At 37.7% G+C, this 22769-nt stretch overlaps 1 protein-coding gene across 1 annotated transcript; it reads left to right on the forward strand.

Annotated features, from left to right (window-relative positions):
- The first annotated feature begins 399 nt into the window (after positions 1–399).
- LOC132613774 (calreticulin-3-like) lies at positions 400–6970 on the forward strand. Its single transcript, XM_060327992.1, has 14 exons — positions 400–675; positions 1171–1278; positions 2322–2514; positions 3015–3273; positions 3524–3580; positions 3666–3713; positions 4393–4479; positions 4562–4619; positions 4709–4776; positions 4865–4957; positions 5049–5105; positions 5189–5269; positions 5771–5803; positions 6657–6970. Exons 1-14 carry the CDS (start codon positions 504–506, stop codon positions 6666–6668), a joined length of 1326 nt encoding a protein of 441 aa, XP_060183975.1. The 5' UTR covers positions 400–503; the 3' UTR covers positions 6669–6970.
- Positions 6971–22769: the final 15799 nt, after the last annotated feature.

Below are 22769 nucleotides of genomic sequence, written 5' to 3' on the forward strand. Positions count from 1 at the left end.
CAACACTCAATATAATCTGAAAATACTGCACAACTTATGCCGCATAACTTAATTCATATAGAACTTGTGCCGAGCAAGGTAAAAAATCAGTTTCTGAAGAAATGTTACATAATATATGGCGAGCAAATTATATCTGGATATTTTTATTAAATAAGCAACAAGAGAAAAAAAATTAAAGACCACGAATATGAGGGGCAAGAATTAAACACCAGTCCGTATGAAGGGGAATCCGTGCAAAAATTAGAAAGGTTATCCAATGTAATTTTTAAAGAATTTGGACCCACTAAACGAACTGGAACACAATTAATTCAGTGTTCCAACTTCCACATCAAATTCAAAAGATAAAAGATGGAGTTCCCACCATGAAAGCAGTGTGTAAAGACCAAAGAAGCAATTCCATTGGACAAAGCAACGTGGAAAGCCAATTTTTAATTGAAGGGCTTCTAACAGAAAATAAAATAAAAATGAGAAAAGACCAACGACTTGGTTATTAACGTAATTGTATGAAAGTCAAGGTCTTAATTGCAAACGAACTTTCTATAACTAGCCCAACGACCCCAAAGTTTTTCAGAAAGGAGCAAATGACTCTCTCGGATTTTCTTCTACTAGTTTTGCTACTCTTTACACTTGTCACTTGTTCACTGTCTGAAATCTTCTTTGAAGAACGCTTTGATGGTAACTTGTCTAAATTTTGTTGCTGCCAATTTTGAGCTTTGAAGTTGTATATTATATGAAAACAATTTATTCTTGAGCAATAAGTTTTTCTAAAGGAGTTTTGTGTTGTGTGGAATGTATTGTTGAACTGTGCTTTCTTCCATTGTCTGTTTAGTTGACCCAAAAATTTCGTTTGTGTTGCAGAAGATAAGAGTAAGTATGTGTGAACTTATTTATGTAGTTAAATATGCTTAGATATGGAATGAATTTCTGTGTTTCTTTTTCCTCCCATTGCATCTTTGAATAATGGTATTCATGAGATGACTTTATTTGTTCAGATAGTTAGCTACTTTTTACTTGAATTGCTAAGATGTATAAGTAATTGAAGTTGGTTTTTACCTGAATTGTAATGGGAAGAGGACTAAGTGATTTCTTCAATTTTTTATCATCATCATCTTTTACATGGATTGATTATTCATTTTGTTGTTCTAATTTTCTCTTTTTGCTTTCTGAAAGATGGTTGGCGGAGCAGATGGGTGAAGTCTGACTGGAAAAGCAGTGAAGGAAAAGCAGGAACATTTAAGCACACGGCCGGCAAATGGGCTGGTGATCCTGATGACAAAGGTTTGCAAGTCTCCATCTCTGTAAATAAAATCTTTGCACCAATGGGTTGTTTGAGTGTTCTTATCAAATACAACTGTAAGATACCAGGTTTATTCTTACTGGTCGTCTCCCGGATGATTCAACACTTTTATGTTGACTTGCAGCCTAAAATGTCAAGTCTCAACAACTTAAAGTGTTAAATTGGATTTGGTTATTGTCAAGCTTTGTAGTGTCTTTTAGATGGTTACTCATCAAAGCTTTTCTTGTCTGTGAATTTTAGTGTCAATTAGTAATATGGATACAAAGGTATCTTTTGAACACTAAGAGAAGTCGTTTATATTTGAAGAAGAATGTTGAACTACAATCGGTAGCTACTTTTCCTTTTTTCAATCCAAAGTGAGTAAGGGTGGTCCCTTTTTTTTTTGGGGTATACTGATTGCGAGCGTAAACTTGCTGCCATATGACCAGAAGGTCACGCGTTCGAGTCATGGAAACGACCTCTTGCAGATAATGGTACCCGTACCTCCACCCTTCTCCACTTAAATAGTAGGCTTAGTTTGCATGAAGCAGGGCTCAAACTTGTGACCTAATCTTTTTTCTTATTAAGATTTTGAAAATCAACAGTTTAGTGTCTAAATATGCTAATGGTGAAATCTCCTGAGTCCTGAGGATGTGTTGCCTATCACAATTTGATTCTTCAGAAGCAATGCTGCTGTTTTACTCTTTCCTATTCTAAGTCTCTAAATCACAAATAGATTTACAACATTTAGATGATTTCTTGACCACACAAGTAAGAATAAGTCTTGAATGAATAAATGTTTGTTGTTTGAGACAGATGTTATATCACAAGAAACTTCACATGACCTTTCTCTTTGCAGTTTCAAAACTCTTCAGAAGCTTAAGATTCATATATCTATTTTTTTTTTTGGATAAAGTAATAATTGTGTTGTTGTCTCCTTACTTTATGTAGCTAAAAAATAATGAAGTTGTCTCCTTATTTTATGATCTCTCGTACTCAACCACAAGTCCAGTTTTTCTGATTTAAGCTGATACTGATTTTGCAGGTCTTCAGACGACAAGTGATGCCAAACATTTTGCCCTCTCTGCAAAGATACCTGAATTTAGCAATAAAAACAGAACACTGGTTGTACAGTATTCTATAAAGTTTGAGCAAGATATTGAATGTGGAGGAGGTTACATAAAGCTACTCTCTGGATATGTCAATCAGAAGAAATTTGGGGGAGACACCCCATACAGGTCATTTCTTGTTATGTTCAGAATGTGAACTTCCTCTTTCTCCCTTTAGGACATCCCATAATCTGGAGATTTTGTGATTGTCTTTTAGCAACATCTTTTCTTTTCCTTTCCCGTGAAGGATGTTATGACTTGGCACTACCATTTTTTAAATTTTTGAAAAACATGGGTTCTATGCGTTGAACTCCTAATGCAAAATTTACATGTTATTTTGAGACACGCCAATGATCTCCCTGATCCAACATCCCTTAGCAGCACACCCATTTTCTTTTTCTGGCTGTGTTACCTTTGGCCCTGATTAGTTTAGGATTGCCAGTTGGGTACATATATCTTGTTACTAAAAAGAACTAAAGATGAAAAGTAGTTTGAGGTTGAAGAATGAAATTCCTTACATGTCGAAACGGACAGCTGCTCCCCTAGTTTATTATTTGTCGTGTCGTACTTTATGACCTGGAAGCATCCTTTTCCTAATCTAAATTTGCTAATCTTTCTTGTTGCTGCAGTTTTATGTTTGGACCAGATATCTGTGGTACACAGACGAAAAAACTTCATGTTATACTTTCCTACCAAGGCCAGAATTACCCCATCAAGAAGGAATTAGAATGTGAAACAGACAAATTAACACATTTCTACACGTTCATTCTTAGACCTGATGCATCATACAGCATCTGGATTGATGGTCGAGAAAGAGATTCTGGAAGTATGTACACAGACTGGGACATACTTCCTCCCCGCAAAATCAAGGATGTAAATGCAAAAAAGGTATTCCAGCTTTGAGGTTAGGTGGTTTTGGAAAACTCAGGAATACCTGCCGAGGCCTAACTTTATTTATTGCATTTGCCCAATTTGCCTGAGAAGGAGATTCTTATTATAAGCTGATTTTCCCTTTATTCTCAAATTGAAAGATTGGACAACTATTGTTTTTCAAACTGCCTTCCATCCCTTAACTACTTTGTGAAGTTTTTGGTACTTTTATGGTGTTGTAACCCTCACTTGTTTCCTTTCTTTATAGCCTGCTGACTGGGAGGACAGAGAATATATAGAAGATCCAGCTGATGTCAAACCTGAGGTAACTTATAATGCATGCGGTTAGGTTTCTGTAGGTTTATCAAATTGCCCTTGATTGCCAACTTATTTGGATCTTTTTACTCCAGGGATATGATTCTATTCCGAGAGAGATTCCTGACCGAAAAGCTAAAAAGGTTAGTTTGCAACTGGAACATAATTGATGGAAACCATGGTCATCACCTGCATTGTTAATGAGGTTCTATGAGTTCTTTTTCTGTGATATGGTCATTCTAGAAAGGCTTTTCCATCTACCTTTACAAGTTTCTATATGTTTTTGCAATGAATCTCTCTCTCTCTCTCCAACTTTGCCTATGTGAGCTTCCATCCAATGAGAGTTTTTGTATCGTTGGTCCCAAGCTGGATAAAGGAGGAGGGTCACGGTAGATTGACACTTATTTGACAGTCAGCGCAAAAAACAGTAACATTTATTTGACTAAACTAATTGAACGACGCATGATAGTTATTGTATTGAATCCTTCTGTTTCTCTCTATCTATCCTTTTCATCCTTGTTCCACCTGCATTGTGCTACTAATATTTTTTGTTTAGCAATTGAGTTAGGAACGAGCAGATTGAAACAGACAATGAAGTCCTATGTAGTCCAATACCACACGGTTTTCTCGTTTACATCTCTGTTTTATTTTAGATTCTTTTCATCTCAATCACACCCCCATAGAAGAGGCTAAAGCTTGTTTTAGTGACGGAGAGGACACTGGACAGAGTGTTTTCTGGTTGGTATGTTATCACAGCACAAGAAAGTTGTCATATGATTAGACTGATGTGACGATATCAAAAAAATTGTTTTCTTTGATCAGCCTAATAACTGGGATGACGAAGAGGATGGTATGTGGAAGCCACCCAAAGTACCTAATCCAGCGTACCGGGGTGCATGGAAAAGGAAGGTATGATACAGAACTTTTTTTTTCAATGGTAAGTTAGTAAGTTCGAACTGGAATATCTACCGAATTTATATTAATGATGCAGAAAATTAAGAATCCCAACTATAAAGGGAAATGGAAGATCCCTTGGATTGACAATCCAGGTAATGAATGTTTTCAATCATATCATATTGAAGTTTAATGCATGAAGTTTTAGGAGAAAATAAACCCTGATCGTTCTCTTTGTTTCCAGAATTTGAAGATGATCCTGATCTCTACGTGCTGAAGCCAATCAAATATGTTGGTATCGAAGTTTGGCAGGTAATGCAGACTATCTTTTCTTGGGCAATGTCGTCTTTTCTGACAGCTAACTCAGCATACAAGTGGAACGCAATATGTTGGAGTGCAGGTAAAGGCAGGTTCTATTTTTGATAACATTCTGATCGGCGATGAGCCAGATTATGCAAAAGAAGTGATTCAGGAAGTGTTTGCCCATAGGGAGGTCTGTACTTGATCCTCTATACTTTACTGGTAATTTGTAGCTTGATTTCTCTTGTAGTATTACTTAGGAATTTCTTAAACCATTTCGTTAGGCTGAAAAGGAGGCTCTTGAAGAAGCAGAGAAAATGAGAAAAGCAAAAGAAGAAGAGGTAACACTTCTTGCTTATCACTACCATTGTACCTAACCTTCTTTTGCTGATGCATGAGTTCTAAAATGGTTGGAAATTCTCAGGATGCTCAAAGAGCTAGAGAGGAAGGTGAAAGGAGGAGACAAGAAAGGGGGAGGGACAGACACCGGGATAGATACAAGAGGGTTAGTATCTGATCTTTAATATGCGTCTTACAGTCCGTTTCCTCCCAATATTTGATTCCTTTTTTCATCTCTCCTTTTTCTTTTCTTTTTTCCCTTAAGCCTTCCCTGTTAAGGAGTAGTTCAGATAAAATCTGATATTCCATGATCACTTGTTTCACTTTGCTGATTCTCTTTCAGTGCTTGAAACTTACAACTTATTTGTCCGTCGTTTTTATACTAAAGTCTTCTTGGCGATTTGATGTTTATTCCCTCGTGTTTCTGAAACCAAATTTTGCTCATTAATTCCATCAGAATTACTTGAAGCTTCTGGCTTTTTGCTAAGTTCGTTTTTTTTCTATAGGATACAAAAAATGATACTAAATACCCCTTCAGTTTTCTTGATAATTCTTAAGTAGTTGCCACTGCTAATATTTGTCTTGGCATATGCATACATGTCTCTTGTTTACTTTACATTGTTTTTAAATTGTAATTTCTAATTTTTTATTTAACACTTTTCTCCAGCGCTATCACCACGATTATATGGATGACTATCATGTAAGTTCAGATTTCTTTTTCTCTTCTCCCACTTCTTCCATCCCTGCCTCTCCTTATATTCTCTAGATATCTAATTCTCTTTACATGATTGTGGCATTCGCATTGGCCGATTGGCAGTCTCAATACATGTGTACTACTTGTCCGTTGGCCCAATTAATATCTACTTCACGAAGCCTATGAAGAAATTAATTTGGTTAATTCATTTAAAAAGATTGATCTTGAAATTGTTATGGAGTTGGAATTCTTAATATGAAATGTGGTTCTGAACTTTGAAGAATATCACCACTCTATTTATGGCTTCAGTTTGGAAGGTTGGTTCTATATCAAACGGATAGGTATATCCTTGATTAGTTATGAATGGCACACAGATTGCAACCAAAACTTTATTGCAGGACAAAACTTTAACTGGTTGTTGAACCATAAATTGTCAAAAGAATTTCTCTTAAATCCTTCATTTGGCTCATCTTTGTTTCCATGATTAAAAATCTAATAAAGACATCCTTAAAATTATTTCATCCTTTATATTGTATAATATTTTCTCTTCTCATATCTCTGAGTATGTTGTAGTTAACAGCTTTTTACTGCAATGCATAAGTTTCAATATGGTCTAAGTAGAGAGGTTAACGTAATTACCAAATAATTAACATTATTGAAATTTGCAGTCATAGTTAACTTGAAAACAGAGGGTACTGAAACAGATTGTAACAAGGCAAGTAAATTAGTACACGTTTTAATACTAGAAAAGATGGAAAGTGGAAAGCATAATGATCAACAGAAATTAAGGTTTTTTAGGTATGAATTTCTTGTTTTGCTTACACCTTTGCTGAAATCAGTTGCTCTTCTTATTTTGCAGGATGAGCTTTAATTTGGTGTTAAGACCATCGTCTACTTTTTCCACTATGGAGACAGATAACATTTGGGTTTATTGTGTTCCTCTTGTTGTATTTTGCTCTTATTGTATGTAGCTGTATTTTCGCATAACGCCTTAGCGTTAGGCCTAAGACATCCATTTGTATGTCTGAAGCTATTAATTATATTTGAAAGCTGAGTGTCAAAAGCTTGGCTAGCATGAGTGATTTTTGAAATGTGTCTCAGAACAATGATATTCGAGGATATCTATTCGTGCCCCCCGGGAAATTCATATAGCAAAATTTAACTTTCCAATTATCTGAGTGCAACTTAATCTTGTAGATCTTGCTTATATATGGATGTTCTTTCTATGAACTACCTTATTAAAGATTGCAAATTTGAGTAAATGGAGCAGCGTTAGACGGTGAATACTGCAGTGTTGATTCAAAAAGTTGCCTCTGGCTCCAACAAATGTGGGACCTGAGATCATGATTTGATCTGATCACATTTAGTAATGTACTTTAAAGTTGATCCAGATCTAAACTGATTAAGTTTGAATTTTTTTTCTTGTGTTTGTATAGTTGGACGCGATTCAGATATTTGTTCGATATATGCCTGACAAATTTATTGATCTAAATTATTTTTAAAAAGTACTGACATATTAATGCAAAAGATAGAGCCATATGGTATTTTGGCATATATAAGTACTAGTTTTTGTTGCGCGTGTATTTCATATCAATTGATATAAATTCTTAAAATAGCTTAAAAAATGGGTGTAATGATTAGTACAAAATTTGAAGGGAAACACAAATTTTAAATGATGAATGATGAATATTAGGCTGAAAATATGATGTGATTGTATCTCACCTAATGTTTCCTATTAAAAAAATAAAACAATATTGATACTGAACAAAAATTTAACTAGTAAAAACTTACAAAAAAAAAAAAAAAACTATGTGTTATGGTAGTCCACTGTCTTGAAAGCAATTTCGATCCGAATATGATGTAAATCATTTTAACCAATCTCTCTCAAAGGTTCCACATCACTTTCAAATACGTACAATCGTGGCTGGAAGTTTGGAGTTAGCACAAAATGATTGCCTAGAAAACTGTTTGGAGAAGAAGAGATAACGAGAGGATTTTCTGTGTGGGAAAAAGCGCACAAATAGTCAGTTTATATCGGCCAATTTCTTGAGTTGTTACAGAGGCGACTTAATGACTTGTTGCAGAATTAAGTTGAATATTACATAATTTACTTGGCCATTACAAAATTTAAATGGCTGTTGCAACAAATATTCAATTCTGATAATGTATCTGGACATGTTCTTGTAACAACGTATTTGGACACTTTTTTGGTAGGCTAAAAAAAAATCAAAATCAGATCTGGTTTAAGCTTGACGTCGAGCTCAACTCGGCAAAAGTTCTCTCTCCTAAAATTTTCATGCAAACCCTAACTCAAACCCTAACCTGGCCGTAACTGTCATGCCGCAAACCTGGGGAGGTGATACAATAGTGGATCCGCGGAAGCAATAAATTAACAAGGCAAGTAAAAGGGATAGAAAGATAGACAAAAGATTAGAGAGAATTAAGCAACCAAAACTATATTAAAGTCTTGACCTCCTAACTACACAACTAATTAGCACCTAACTCTTAAGTTGACCTCAAGGGAATTGAATTCCCAAGCAACCAACCTCTCAACAATCAAAAGATTCAACAAGAGTCATCCATGGCCTCTCTCACAAGTTTCTCTTTCTAGAGACAACTCTCAAAATCACTCATAAATTTATCAATTCATCCAAAAATCCCCAAATGAAATAAAAGACTAGCTACTTATACTAAAACATTAATGAAGACAACTACGCTATTACATAACTACCCTTAATGAGACAAGGGCCTTGTTTGGCTAGTCTTCCTTTGGAGATGAAAGTCTTGAATTAATGAAGTAACCTCTTTTGCAATCACACTAGTTGGACACAAATTGATCTTACTAGAAGAGTCTGTCACACCCCAATCCTGATAGGGCATGATGGGCACCTAACCCTTACATAGATCCGAGCGAACCCGCTGGTTCTCGTTATACTCATAATCTTACTGGACTCTTAAATCATGAAATGAAATGCGTTATGAAAGCTTTTCAAAAATATTCTTTTCGTCTTTCTCAAATCAAGTAAAATCTGTAATCATATGAAATCTGTAAAGTAATGCATAATGATACATCGGCTTACATAGCCGCTTACAAGATTGACATACGGTATACACGACTCTGTCTGCAAAAGTCTCTAACGTAGAACATGATATCAAAACATAAGTTGGGACAGGGCCTTAACATACCCATAATGCATCTGACTAATATCATAAAGAAATACTCTAACACGGCCATACTCCGAATGAAATGGAGTTTACCAATCCAGCTGATAGCCTGGGAATACCCTACAGTCAATCTCCTGTATAACTTTCCTGCAAAGCAATATGGGACTGTGTGGCATGAAACACAGCATCCCCAGGCAAAGGGACGTCAATACGAACAATGTACTGAGTATGTAAGGCAGCAGTAATCATAAAGAATGAATCATAAATCATAATGAAAGTACAAGAAACAACCTGCAATATGAATAGCCCCGAAGGCAGAGAATAACAATATAAGTAGCCTCGAAGGCAATGACTAGAAATGTAAACATATACCGTACCCGGACTTTTAGTAAGGGACTCGGTGAAATTTAAATATATACCGTACCCGGCCCTTTAGTAAGGGACTCGGTAAAATGTAAATATATATCGTACCCGGCCCTTTAGTAAGGGACTCGGTGAAATGTAAATATATACCGTACCCGGCCCTTTAGTAAGGGACTCGGTGAAATGTAAATATATACCGTACATGACCCTTTAGTAAGGGACTCGGTGAAATGTAAATATATATCGTACCCGGCCCTTTAGTAAGGGACTCGGTGAAATGTAAATAGTGTATACATATATATAGAAGCAAATGAATGCAAGTTAGACTCATAAGATTGTTTCTGAAACTCTTTGAATAACCTGGAAGCACCCTTGAATGTCACTATAGATTATATCAAAATAGTGCTTCAGGAATCATAGACACGTACGTATCAGGATATAATGAAATAGCTTCTGGAAATCAAGAACATTAGCCATTCTAATATTTCTAAGAATAGGAGCTTCTTTGGAGTTTATACGTCCGTCGTCCGTTTGTTTCATATAGACCATGCCAAAAGAAGAAAAGGGAGTAGTCTTAACATACCTGATCTTAGCTCAACGACTCAAGAACTCAACTCGTATCTGCTCCACGATCTATATCTAATAACAATGATACTATCGTTAATTATACAAACAATTCTCTTAACCGTATAATGAAACTTTAACTTATCCTAAAACAAAATGGGCAGCACCTCCCCCATTCTTCTTGATATAAGAATGGATACGCGGAAACAAGAAATTAAGAAGATAAACAAAAGGAAAAGAAAAGATAGATAATTTGACACAACTTAAGATTCAATTTAGCAACCAAAGTTATATAAAACTAAGACCTCTAAATTATCATCAAAAGAAACACCAAATTCTTAAGTTTACCTCAAGGGAATTGAATTCCCAAGCAACCAACCTCTCAACAATACAAGATTCAACAAGAGCCTATCAAAGGCCTCTCACAAGTTTCTCTCTATAGAGATAACCCTAAAAACACTCAAAATATTCATAATTCATCAAAAGCTACGTATTGAAATGTTTAGACTACTATTTATACTAATGAAATAAAGAAGACACTACATTATCCCAATTATTCCCTTAATGAAGTAAGGGCCTTGTTTGGATGTCTTCCATGGAAGTGAAACTTGAAAAGGCTTGCATTTAAGTACTAGCCCCTTTTGCATGAATAGCCTCATTCTCCAAATAGCCTCCCAAGCTATCTTCCATATCTTGAATGTGACGTTCTTGAAGCCTTCCATTCAAGCTATCTCCCATATCTTGAAGGCCATCCTATGTGGGCCTCCCATGATCTTCAAAGACTCCATCTTCATGAAGCTCGATGGAGTTGGTCTTGTAGCACTTCTCATTTTCCCAAACTCCATATATATCAACAACAACAACCAGAACAATCTAGCAGGTATATACATCAATAACAAGATACCATGTAGCAACAACAAGTCACAAACATTTCACAATGGGCGACAAGCCCGGATACTATTATCAAACACACTTCACAAAGACAACTAGCTCTATTACAATTATACCCTTAATGAAGTAAGGGCCTTGTTTGGATGTCTTCCATGGAAGTGAAACTTGAAAAGACTTGCATTTAAGTACTAGCCCCTTTTGCATGCATAGCCTCCTTCTCCAAATAGCCTCCCAAGCTATCTTTCATATCTTGAATGTGACATTCTTGAAGCCTTCCATCCAAGCTATCGCCCATATCTTGAAAGCCATCCTATGTGGGCCTCCCATGATCTTCAAAGACTCCATCTTCATGAAGCTCGATGGAGTTGGTCTTGTATCATTCTCCCCTTCTTGAAAAGGATTCGTCCTCAAATCTAAACCTTTCAAAACCATAAAGGAGACAAACAAAAACCAAGTCCTCAACGGATGAGGGTTAGTGTTAGGGTGGACTAACCTACCACCATGCCAAGTAAGCACAAATTTGTGATATAGTCAAGTATCAACCATTTTCAAGAAAAATAAGCTCTCAAATAGAGCACTAAGAACTTGGCTAACCCAAAGATTAAGAAATGAGGATATTCTAAAAGAGCTAAGGGTTTCAAGACACCAAGTTGGCAGGACATACAAATGATCCTCAATTGCAAAATAATACCATTCACACCAAGTTAAGACTTCACCGGGGTCAAAGGGAAAAGATACCCACATATCACGGGCAAGGTAACAACTAAGTACCCCAATAGGACCCCACCCTCCATACGATGCGCTCCCAAAAAGATCATGAATGTGATGATATGCAAATAGATAGTAAAGAAAGGTGTCACGCAAAATAACTTCATTTAGGGTGTCCTAAAATGTAGTTTCACTATTAAACTCAAGAGCATGGTCAATCATACTACTACTATTTAGAACACCCAAGGAAGAATTAACAATTTGCAAACAAGTTTCACCTTCCTTTGAACACTTCCCCTCCCAATAAGTGGATCACAATTCCTCAAGGGAGGGAAGAGTGTTATCATCCCATAGTGGATTTTCAAATACCATGTAGTCACCAAAAGTGGCCACACTTTCAACGTTACAAAACATCCCACTAGGTACTTCACTTTCAATAGTCATGTCATCCTTAAATAAAACATTATCCTTTACAAGAGAGTAATCCATGAACAATGAGGAGTCAAAGCATGTCATTTCACTCTCAAAAGAACCAATGTCATCTTTCAATGCATTTTCGCTCACATTACTATCTACATGGCATGCATCACCACTACAAGTTGGAGTCTTATCACATGACACTAAGAGACCCATTTTGACATGAAACAAACAAGGGTGAGATGTCACATTCTTTCACTTGACCAACTATATCAACATTATCACTAACTGGAGGTACATTAAACATATCACAAAGATCCTCAAGTAGTGAATTATCATTACAAGCAAGTTGATTAACACAAGTTTCAACACTAGTTGGTAGTATGTCAAACTCGCAAGAATTACTAACATGATGGTCACATGACTTTGTACTACTATTTAATTCACAAGTGTCAACACTAGGTGGACACAAATCGATCTTACAAGAAGAATCAATTTGGTCATCTAAAGGATCAACTAGTGTTTGAGCACCTGCATTCGATAATGCACTATCATTCAAAACCGAAGTGTCAACACTAGGTGGACGCAAATTGACCTTGCAAGAAGGATCAATCCGGTCATCAATAGGATCAACTAGTGTAGGGACACTTTCAACAATGACATTATCAAGACATGGCAAGGATTCACTAGGCTCAATGCAAGGTAAACTAACTTTAATACTCAAATTGGCATTAAGATCACTCAATAAAGTAAGATTATTAGGAGAACTTATTTTACCTTGATTCTCATGTAAGGGATCTTCCTTGCCTTGAGACACCAAAGGGAAGCTCATTTGACCAAGTGAAGTAATGGTCTTGTCCGCCGTTCCTCCTTTCAACCACTTCCTTTTCAATGCCGCCCAAATCTCACTTGGGGTTTCTATAGGTGAAGGAATATGTTGAATTTGTGGCATCTCACAAGAGGGACTTTGCTTCTTCCCTTTTAACTTCTTCTCTTGGGAAATGGTTTTGCTCCTATACCCCTTTTCATATGGTTCGGATAATGGCCTCTCAAGCTTTCTTTCATTGCATCCCAAGTAGTGATTGGATCGCCCCTCATGTACGCCCAATAATGTGCAAGCTTCTTCTCAAAAGTCCCAATAGCCAATTTCATCTTCCTTTCTTGGGAATAAGGGTAACTAGAAAAGATTCCTTCCTTCATGAACTCCCATTTCACATACTCTTCTCCACTAGCTTCCATAATCAAGATAGGCCATTTCACATTGGGCTCTTGCACTTGTATACTTAGATTCGTTCTATGAAGTACGTATGGAAATAGAGGTTTCCTCCTTTCATCCACGACATACTTATGCCATTCTTGCTCATATGGGATCTCATGCCTTTGAAACCAAGGGCCTCCTAAACATACGTGACAAGTATCCATTGGAAGCACATCACACCAAACTTCCTCTTGTTACTCACCACGTGAAATGAATACCATCACTCTCCTATTAACCCAATACCCTCCCTCATCATACTAAGGATTTTGCCTAATCACACAAGGTAACCTTAAATTTTCAACCACACGAGGGGTGATGAAGTGGGTGTAAAAATCGTCATCAAGCACAAGAATTCCCTCTCTACCACAAAGGTTTACTTTGGTCTCCATGAATCGCCTCTTTGGAACCACCTTCTTTAACATAGAATGACTCCAACTAGTACTCACATCCCCACTCATGCCATTTTGCTTCGAATAGGAGGTACTACAAGACGTAGCATAGGCATTTCTACTAGAAGACTTTCCATAGTTAACATTAGCACCCCCATTACCTTCATAGCCATACCCTTCACAAGTCCTATTTATATAAGGACTTCCCCCATAAGACCTATAAGATACGTGTGAAGGAGAGTCATATCTCGAGTCGTCTTCATCTTCATGATGTATAGCACAAGAATTTTCAGCTTCATTATCTTCACCATACGAATCATAACAAGGTTCTTCTTCATCCCCATCTTCCTCACGAGACACATGAGTACCACTCTCTTCATATTCTCCTTCAAAATGATAATTCTCTCCTAGAACTTCCTCATGATCACCATTGCCCATATAGCCCTCATATTCCCTAATGTCACACCCTTGATAGCTCCCATAGTCCCCCCCCCCCCTTCGTAACTACAATCATCATCGTCATAACAATCATAATCGCCACCACATGAATTGGAATCCATGGAGAAGTACCTGCAAAGAACACTTAGCAAACACGTTAGTAGTAAAGGAACCTCACCACACTCGTGTTTACACTCGTTTGTGCTTGGCTAGCACCACTCAAATGAACTCACACATAATTGCCTTTTAACACTCAAATGGATTGGCCGATGTTGATTCTCGATTGGATTCGTTGCTTGCAAGGTGCACAATTGCTACTTGAGGTTGGAATGGATTCTTGTTAGACTCGAAGAAAAAGGACGACTCAATCCAAAATAAACGCACTTGAGCCAAGAAATTAACAACGAGGTAAAAACGAAGAAAAGCACGAAAAGAATTAGCACGAATGAAAATGCGGACACAAGAACTAGTAAACACAAAGTAGGAATAACTACTAAATGGCTACTAGTTGAGAGACACAAGAAAATGGAATGCAAAAATCAGGGAAATAACTAAAATTTCGGGCCTGGGTAGTGATAACTTGAAAACACGACCGTGAAGCCCTAATTGATCCAAGGTATCAATTTGAAATAACGAATTTTTTTAAATTTCTATACTCTTTTTTTTTCCTCCGTACCAAAGGAATAGGGACACAAAATCAACAACGAAAGTCAAGATTTTTTTTTTGAGAAATGAAACTTGGATCAATGTAAATTACCTTGAGAAATACGACCTTACTTATACAGTCCGTATAAGAGGTACGGTCCGTGTAAGTGCTCGTATAAGATGATATCACAAAACAGTAAGTGCTCTTTGTTGGTTCCTAAAATACGACCAACTTATACGGTCCGTGTAAGTGTCCGTATAAATTGATGTCACTTTTTCCCTTGCCTTATACGACCTTACTTATATGGTCCGTATAAAAAGATACGGTCCGTGTAAGTGTCCGTATAAAATGATGTCATAAAATAGTAAGTTCCTTTTGTTGGATCCTGAAGCACGACCAACTTATACGGTCTGTATAAAAAGATACGGTTTGTATAAGTGTAACCTTTTTCTGGTACAGTGATTCTCGTGTTGAACTCGATGTTATCGAAATTTGGACCGATGTTCTCAAAATTTGGACCAAATTTCTTGGATCTGATGACGTTCTTGGGCCCACTCAACCTAGTATTTACCCTTTTGGGTAGAAACACTTTTCCCCAAATCTTGACTTGAAAACTTTAGATTAAATGCCCCTTTGGAGTGTTACACCTCGGAAATTCCGTATGTGTTGCCTTGTGGATAGGGTAATGTGAGATTTAGGTGATTATGAAATCCCTACGAGGTCAAGCGTAGGATTAGATAGCTTGAGGTTCATACAATAAGATTTTGAAGTTCTATGAATATGTGAAGTTTAGTTTGTTGAAGGGAGAGAAACGTAAGTCGTGTTCGGAAAGGTTCCGCTATGATTGAGCTAATGTTTATGTGGTGATGTTTTAAAGGGCTGATATAGAGCTTATTGTATGGTTAATGAAGTATTATACAAGTTTTAAGAAGGTTCCATAAGGATTGGAGATCGAACGAAACGACGGAAATAATTTCAGGGAAGTGGAGTTATACGACCACTTATACGGTCCATATAACTTTATACGGTCCATATAAGGTGTCCGTATAACTCCCAGTAGGGAGTTGATTTTCTGGTTGGTGAACCACGACCACTTATACGGACCGTACAATACTATACTATACGGACCGTATAAGTGTCCATGGAAGTCCCGACGGGCAGATTTTTAATGTTTGTATAAATAGATGCCTTGGGTTATTTTACTTCATTTTTCATATTCTACAAGTGTTGAGAGCTCAAAAACCCTCCTCTAAGCATATTCCACTCAAGTTCAAGAGAACACAAAGATCAAAGACTAGAATCAAGTGTTTATGTGTTAGAAAGCTTTCAAGGGTTAGAGGACCACAAGAAATTCCATTGGAGGAGAACTAGGGTTTGGTTCAAGTGAAGTATTTCCACTCAAGATTCATTCCCACACCCTCTAAGGTAAGTTTTATTGTATTTCCATGTTGTTTAAGGTGTTTGAAAGTTGAAACACTTGGATTGTAAAAGAATATAGAAAATGGGTCTTGAATGTGGGAATAGTGTCATCTTTGAGCAATAGTTCAGATTGAGTAATGATTCATGATATGATATGATTATAATCATGTTGTAAATGATGTTAAGAACATGGGATAGGAATTGTATATGAATGAACGTAATCGTGTGTTATGACCATGGATATGGATGACTTGAAGTGAATTGAGGAATATGGATAATGTAGGATGAATAAAGACTATTGTTATGATGTTGTGAATGTATTATTGATATTTGGGAGTTGATATATGATATGGAGGAAGTTATATAAACAAATGAGATGCTGTCCAGTTTTCTCTAGCTTTAGTCATGCATGCTAGCTATCGATTTTCTAATGATAGTAGTTTCTAATGATAGTAGTCTTTAATGAAGGTAGAAACGTGAGCATTGAAGGAGAACGTGCAAGTGATAGAATAGTTGAATGGAAAGATATGTAAGGCTAACCCTTCTTTCATAAGGCATGGTTCTTTGGCCATATATCTATTCTTCTATGAGCCTACGATGCTCTCCAAATGATTCTATCTTAAAAAAAAAGAAGCTACAAAGCTTATAATTCTTGATATGTATTATGATTGTACTAAATTCCTCATATGACGAATAATCCTATAAGGATAGATGTAATGAACGACGATAATGATGACGATGATAATGGTGATGATGATAATAATGACGACGATAATAGCGATAACGATAATGATGACGATGATAATAGTGATAATGCTAAAGATGCCTATGAGCTTCTACGTATGTGTGCCTATGTATGGCTATTATGAAACCCCGAGCTTATATGGCCAGGTAGAATATATATATGTATATATATATATATATATGACGATGCACGCGCACCACTGCAGTTGGGTACGGATAACCGTGAAGCCTTGGTTGGGCCAGGTATGTGTAACACTGAGCCTTGGTTGGCAAGGAATGTACGATAACTGAGCCTAACCATGGTCGGGTACGTGAAACACCGAACCTTCGTGGTTGGGTATGCTATGTAAATGCTATGTATATGATATGGATATATATATGATATAGATATGAGTATAAATACGAATATGATACGAATACGAATAAGACTATGTATATGAATACGACTATGAATATGAAATGTAAATGAGTACGGATACGGATATGGATGTATGTACACAATCACGCATTCGAAATGGAAAGTCCCTATGAAAGGCAAGTAAGTCCTTAGGACGATGATACTACTATCTTCCATATTATGCTATCTCTTATGTTGCTTATTATGCTTCTATACTGATATTGATCATGCTTTACATACTCAGTACATTCTTCGTACTGACGTCCTTTTATTTGTGGACACTGCGTCATGCCCGCAGGTGGCCAGGGAGACAGGCTTGATCCATCGCTATATTTCTCAGGGACTGCATAGCGGAGCTCCATTTCATTTGGAGCTATAGCTTTTGGTATTGATTCTTTTGTGTACATATTTATGGGCATAGAAGGGTCCTGTCCCGCCTATATGATATGGCATACTCTCCTTAGAGGCTCGTAGACATGTGTATATGGTTAGGTGTGTTTGGCCTTGTCGACCTATATTTTGGATATCATTTTGTTAGCCTCGTCGGCTTATGTACATTGATATGGGCATAGTTGCTAATGATGATATAAATGTATTGATTGTCCAATGGGATTAGTATGATTGATGGATAGAATGTATGATTTAATATGTGGCTCACCTAGATGTAAATGTAAAGGTATGTTAGAGGTGCCCGGGTGGGCTAGCACAGGGTGCCTGTCACGGCCCTCCGGTTGGGTCGTGACAAAAGTGGTATCAGAGCAGTTCTGTCCTAGGGTGTGTCTACGAGCCGTGTCCAGTAGAGTCTTGGTTATGGGTGTGTTGCGCGCCACACTTATAAACAAGAGGCTGCGGGCATTTTAGGAATGAATGACCTTCTCTCTTCATAAGATCGTGCGATAGAGCGATGATATAAGAACTTATTTTCCTTAACCATGTCATGTGTTATGTATTTCAGAGATGCCTGTAAAGATGTCATGACCCAACCCCGTGGGCCATGACTAGTGCCCGAGCTGGACACTCGTGTACATACCTGTTAGATATAGTCAACTGAATCTAATAACAATATGGAAACTTGCAAAAGAACTCCAAAGGTTCATAACATCATCATACGTATATATCCAGATAACTTGTCTCTTGAAGAGTCATAACTAATCAAAACATAACATGGTACGCACGCCGACAAGGCTGCCACTACATGTCAATATGACACGCAAGCCGACAAGGCTGCCACAACAGACGAACATATCCATAGCACATCGTATAGACACAGCTGAACAAAACTTATATACAACCCACACATATGTCTACAGACCTCTAAGAGTATCAATGGTGAAATATGACGGGATAGGGCCCCGCCGTACCCCTGGATAAACATATATACATATACATCGAAAGATCTGTACCAAAAGTATAGGCTCCGTAACAATGGAGCTTTCCAAGACAGCTGAGTAGAAATCCTAAGCTGGAGGATCACCAAATCGAGTATCTGTACCTGCGAGCATGAAACGCAGCCCCCCGAAGAAAGGGGGTCAGTACGAAATATGTACTGAGTATATAAAACATGTGATACAGTAAAGAGGATCATAACTGAAATAGAGGTCACAGGAGACAAGTATGACATTCAAAATACCAATACATTTGCCTTATGAAATGTAAATCATGCATATCAATATCATATATCATACCCGGCCCATTATGGGACTCGGTGAATAAAGTCATCCTTGGCGCCATAATCATATCATCATATCATCATATCATATATATATATATATATATATATATATATACCGTACCCGGCCCTCTAGTGAGGTACTCTGTCACACCCCGACCTTTCTAGGGTGTGATGGGCACCCGACCCTTAATTAGGGCCGAGCGAACCCTCAGACTCCTGCCGCACATAAAATTACGTCAAACTTTTAAATCAGATCAGATAAAATATATAGTAAATTTTTTTTTTCTTTCTTTCAGAAATGTTCTTTCTCGAAGCTTCCAGACGAACAAATCTATAGTCATACAAAATTCAATACATAACACAGACCGACATATCGGCCGACGGAGCCGCTTACAGACTGACATACTATACCCACGACACTGTCTGCAAAGTCTCTAACATATATCAGACATCACAGCACACATACTCTGACTCGGCAGCACCCCAGGAGCAAATGGAGTTTGCCATATTCGCTGGAACATCTTCTATAATATCTTCCACTCATCTGGGAGTACCTGCGCGGCATGAAACGCAGCCCCCGAAGAATAGGGGATCAGTATGGAATATGTACTACGTATGTAAGGCATGAAATACAGAAAGCAGAACCTTAATCGAAACAAATAGTACAAAGGGTAAGCATATTATCCAGATTGCCGAATTACTTACTTCTCAGACACAGATCATACAGACCAATACAGATCATACAGGCCGACACAGATCGTACAGACCAAGACAGATCATACAGGACGACACAGATCGTACAGACCAATACGGATCATACAGACCGACACAGATCGTACAGACCAATACGGATCATACAGACCGACACAGATCGTACAGACCAATACGAATCATACAGACCGACACAGATCGTACAGACCAATACGGATCATACAGACCGTACAAATCATACAGAGCGTATGGAATGCTGACATACTCACTTTCCAGCCACAGATCGTGCATACCGTTATCGGATATCAGAAGGAGTGTGGCACGTACAGAACGCACAGATAATGTCGTACGTCAGACGGAGAACAGAACGTACCGATTGCTCCGATGATGTCACATATCGGACGGAATACAGAATATACGGAAGGTCAGAATGCTTACTCTCCAACACAAGTCATACATATCAGGATCGGATATCATATCACATACGCGGTAACCCCGGGGACATGTACCACGCCGGGACAAATACCATATCATACATACGGTAACCTCGGGGACAAATAACACGCCGAGGGACCGGTCACATCCTATCATATACACGGTAACCTCGGGGACAGGTAACACGCCGAGGAACCGGTGAACAATGCCAAGGGATGCGCGCGATAACATAGGAACGTGGTCGCCACTCCTACCTTTGGCGCCCCAACACATCATATTTCAGGAAATTTGCTCCGATCTCCGTCACACATCATAACATAACCACGGTACCCGGGGGCGGACAGATAACACGGCACCCCGAGCCCGGACACATCATACTTCATAATATATCCTCGGTAACCGGGGACGGACGTATAACACAGTACCCCGGAACTGGACACATCATACTTCGGAATTCATATATGGAACCCGGCCCTCAACAGAGGACTCGGCGAACCATCCGCACGATACATACCGGCCCGGGACTCGGTGAAGGAAATCATAACATATGCACGAGCAGAATAGTGAGAAACCACATGCATAGAAATCAAGACTCGACAGACCAGTGTACTTACCGATACCTGGAGGCTCGGAACAGATTTCAGGTCAATCCGGCGTAGTATGAGAAAGTTACGAGCGTTCGAAGTACAGAACGCTTTATAAGCGTTTCAGAAGCCTTTTCCGGGGAATCGGAATCATAGTCATATCAGACACCTTCAGATGTCCTTACGAATCAGATCAAATAGAGATTTTGGAACCATACTTACGTATAAGAAAATTATAGACGTCTTGATACAGAAACCTCTTCGAACATTTCAGAGCAATCCGAGATCGTATACGGAAGTTAGGGACATTAAATCTTACAGAAGTTCTCGAACCAGAATAAACATATCAGAATGCTCTAATCAGGATACTGATTTCGGAATTCTCATATCAGGATACTTACTTCGGAATACTTATATCAGCATACTTACATCAGAATACTTATATCAAAATACTCATATCGACACACTTATATCAGAAGACTGATATCAAAATGCTTATATCGAGACACTTATATCAAAATACTTATATCAGAATACCTATATCAGAATACGTATATCAGAATACTTGTACCAAAATACTTATATCAAAATACTTATATCAAATACTTATATCAATGGATGAACTAGGATCACAAACTCAGGTCAAGAAGTGAATTAGAATCATAATCAGACTCAGCATCACAGAACAGAGTTACCCCAAGGAAGGATATCACATTATACCTTACTTGGCTCTAGGACATGCCAAAGAAAGAAAGGGTAAGCCTTACATACCTGCGCTGCGACCAACTAGTCACGCTTGTGCCTCCAACTTGTTAATCTACATTCAAGAGGATTCATCCATTCATTAGATTCGTTGTCACATACTTGCCCTAATCTTTCAAACACATTTATTTATATTCTGCCGGAATTTCAGCAGCATCTCCCCTGTAAATGTACCAACCCCGAGAATATGGCTCGGCCCAATTCAACAACAACAATCCGGGAATTCAACCCGGCCAAACCAACAACATCAATAAGAGGTTCAAAACACATTCTAACATTAGTAGCTCTTTTATATACAATTCGACAATATTCCGTTTTCATTCAAATCAACCGCATACGATCGAACCAACATCAATATTCGTACACTCAAGTACTAATCCAAAACACTTAAACAAGATTAAAAAAAAAACACTTCGGACAATCCCACAAAATGTTCAAATCAGCCCATCCAATACACAAGCAAATCCGAAATCTTCCAAGTCCAAGAAAACATCAACAATACATTTCTTTTCTTCCAAATTCATCAACTACACTAACAATCCATAATTTAACAACATTAGCCTTACAAATACAAGAAACCATATTAAGATTACATCAAGTACCAAAACAGCCCACATGATTTCAACCTCACTTTGAACCATTAAGCCTTCATTTTATAACATAGAATCTACAACACAACAACCCAAACATACTAAATAAAATTAATTCATTCCTTGACACACAAAACAGTCCATTTTCGGCCAGCCCTTCAACACACAATTCCCATGGTTGTTCATTCATTCCTTCTCACTACAACACATTCAAACATGCTAAATACAATTCATTCTTCATTCCTACACACTACTACATACATACGGCCAACACTTCCACATGCATAATTTCATTAATTGCTTTCATTTCCACATACCACAACATGTGCAAACCATCCATAAAACACATAAAGAAAATCAAACCTCACCTTTTTCCTTCAACCTTTCTAATCGGCTAGACTTGTTCATAACCACAACGAACAATTTTCTTGCTCCAACAACTACTCCACGTCGTAGAGGACCTTCCAATTAGTAGGGAAGCTTGAAGAAACAATTTTTTCTTGATCAATCTTGAGGGGCAAGTTTCGGCCAGCCCCTCCCTTGGCCGAACCCCCCTCCAATTTATTTCTCCCTTTCTCTTTTTCATGAATTGTCTAGAGTGAAAGTGATGGATTTTTTTCTTCTTTTTCAAGACTTTGGCCCTATATATACATATAGTTTTTGTGGCATGTGAGGGGCATGCCCCTCTCTAGAGTTTTCTTGAAATTCCATAAAAAGAAGACTAATTTGTCATCCTTTTTAATTCTTTTTCTTTTTCATTTCATATATATATATTTTTGTCACATGGCCAATATGGCCCTTTTTAAATGCTCATGAACC

Source organism: Lycium barbarum, chromosome 10, assembly GCF_019175385.1.
Source record: "Lycium barbarum isolate Lr01 chromosome 10, ASM1917538v2, whole genome shotgun sequence".
NCBI classification, from domain to species: Eukaryota; Viridiplantae; Streptophyta; class Magnoliopsida; order Solanales; family Solanaceae; genus Lycium; species Lycium barbarum.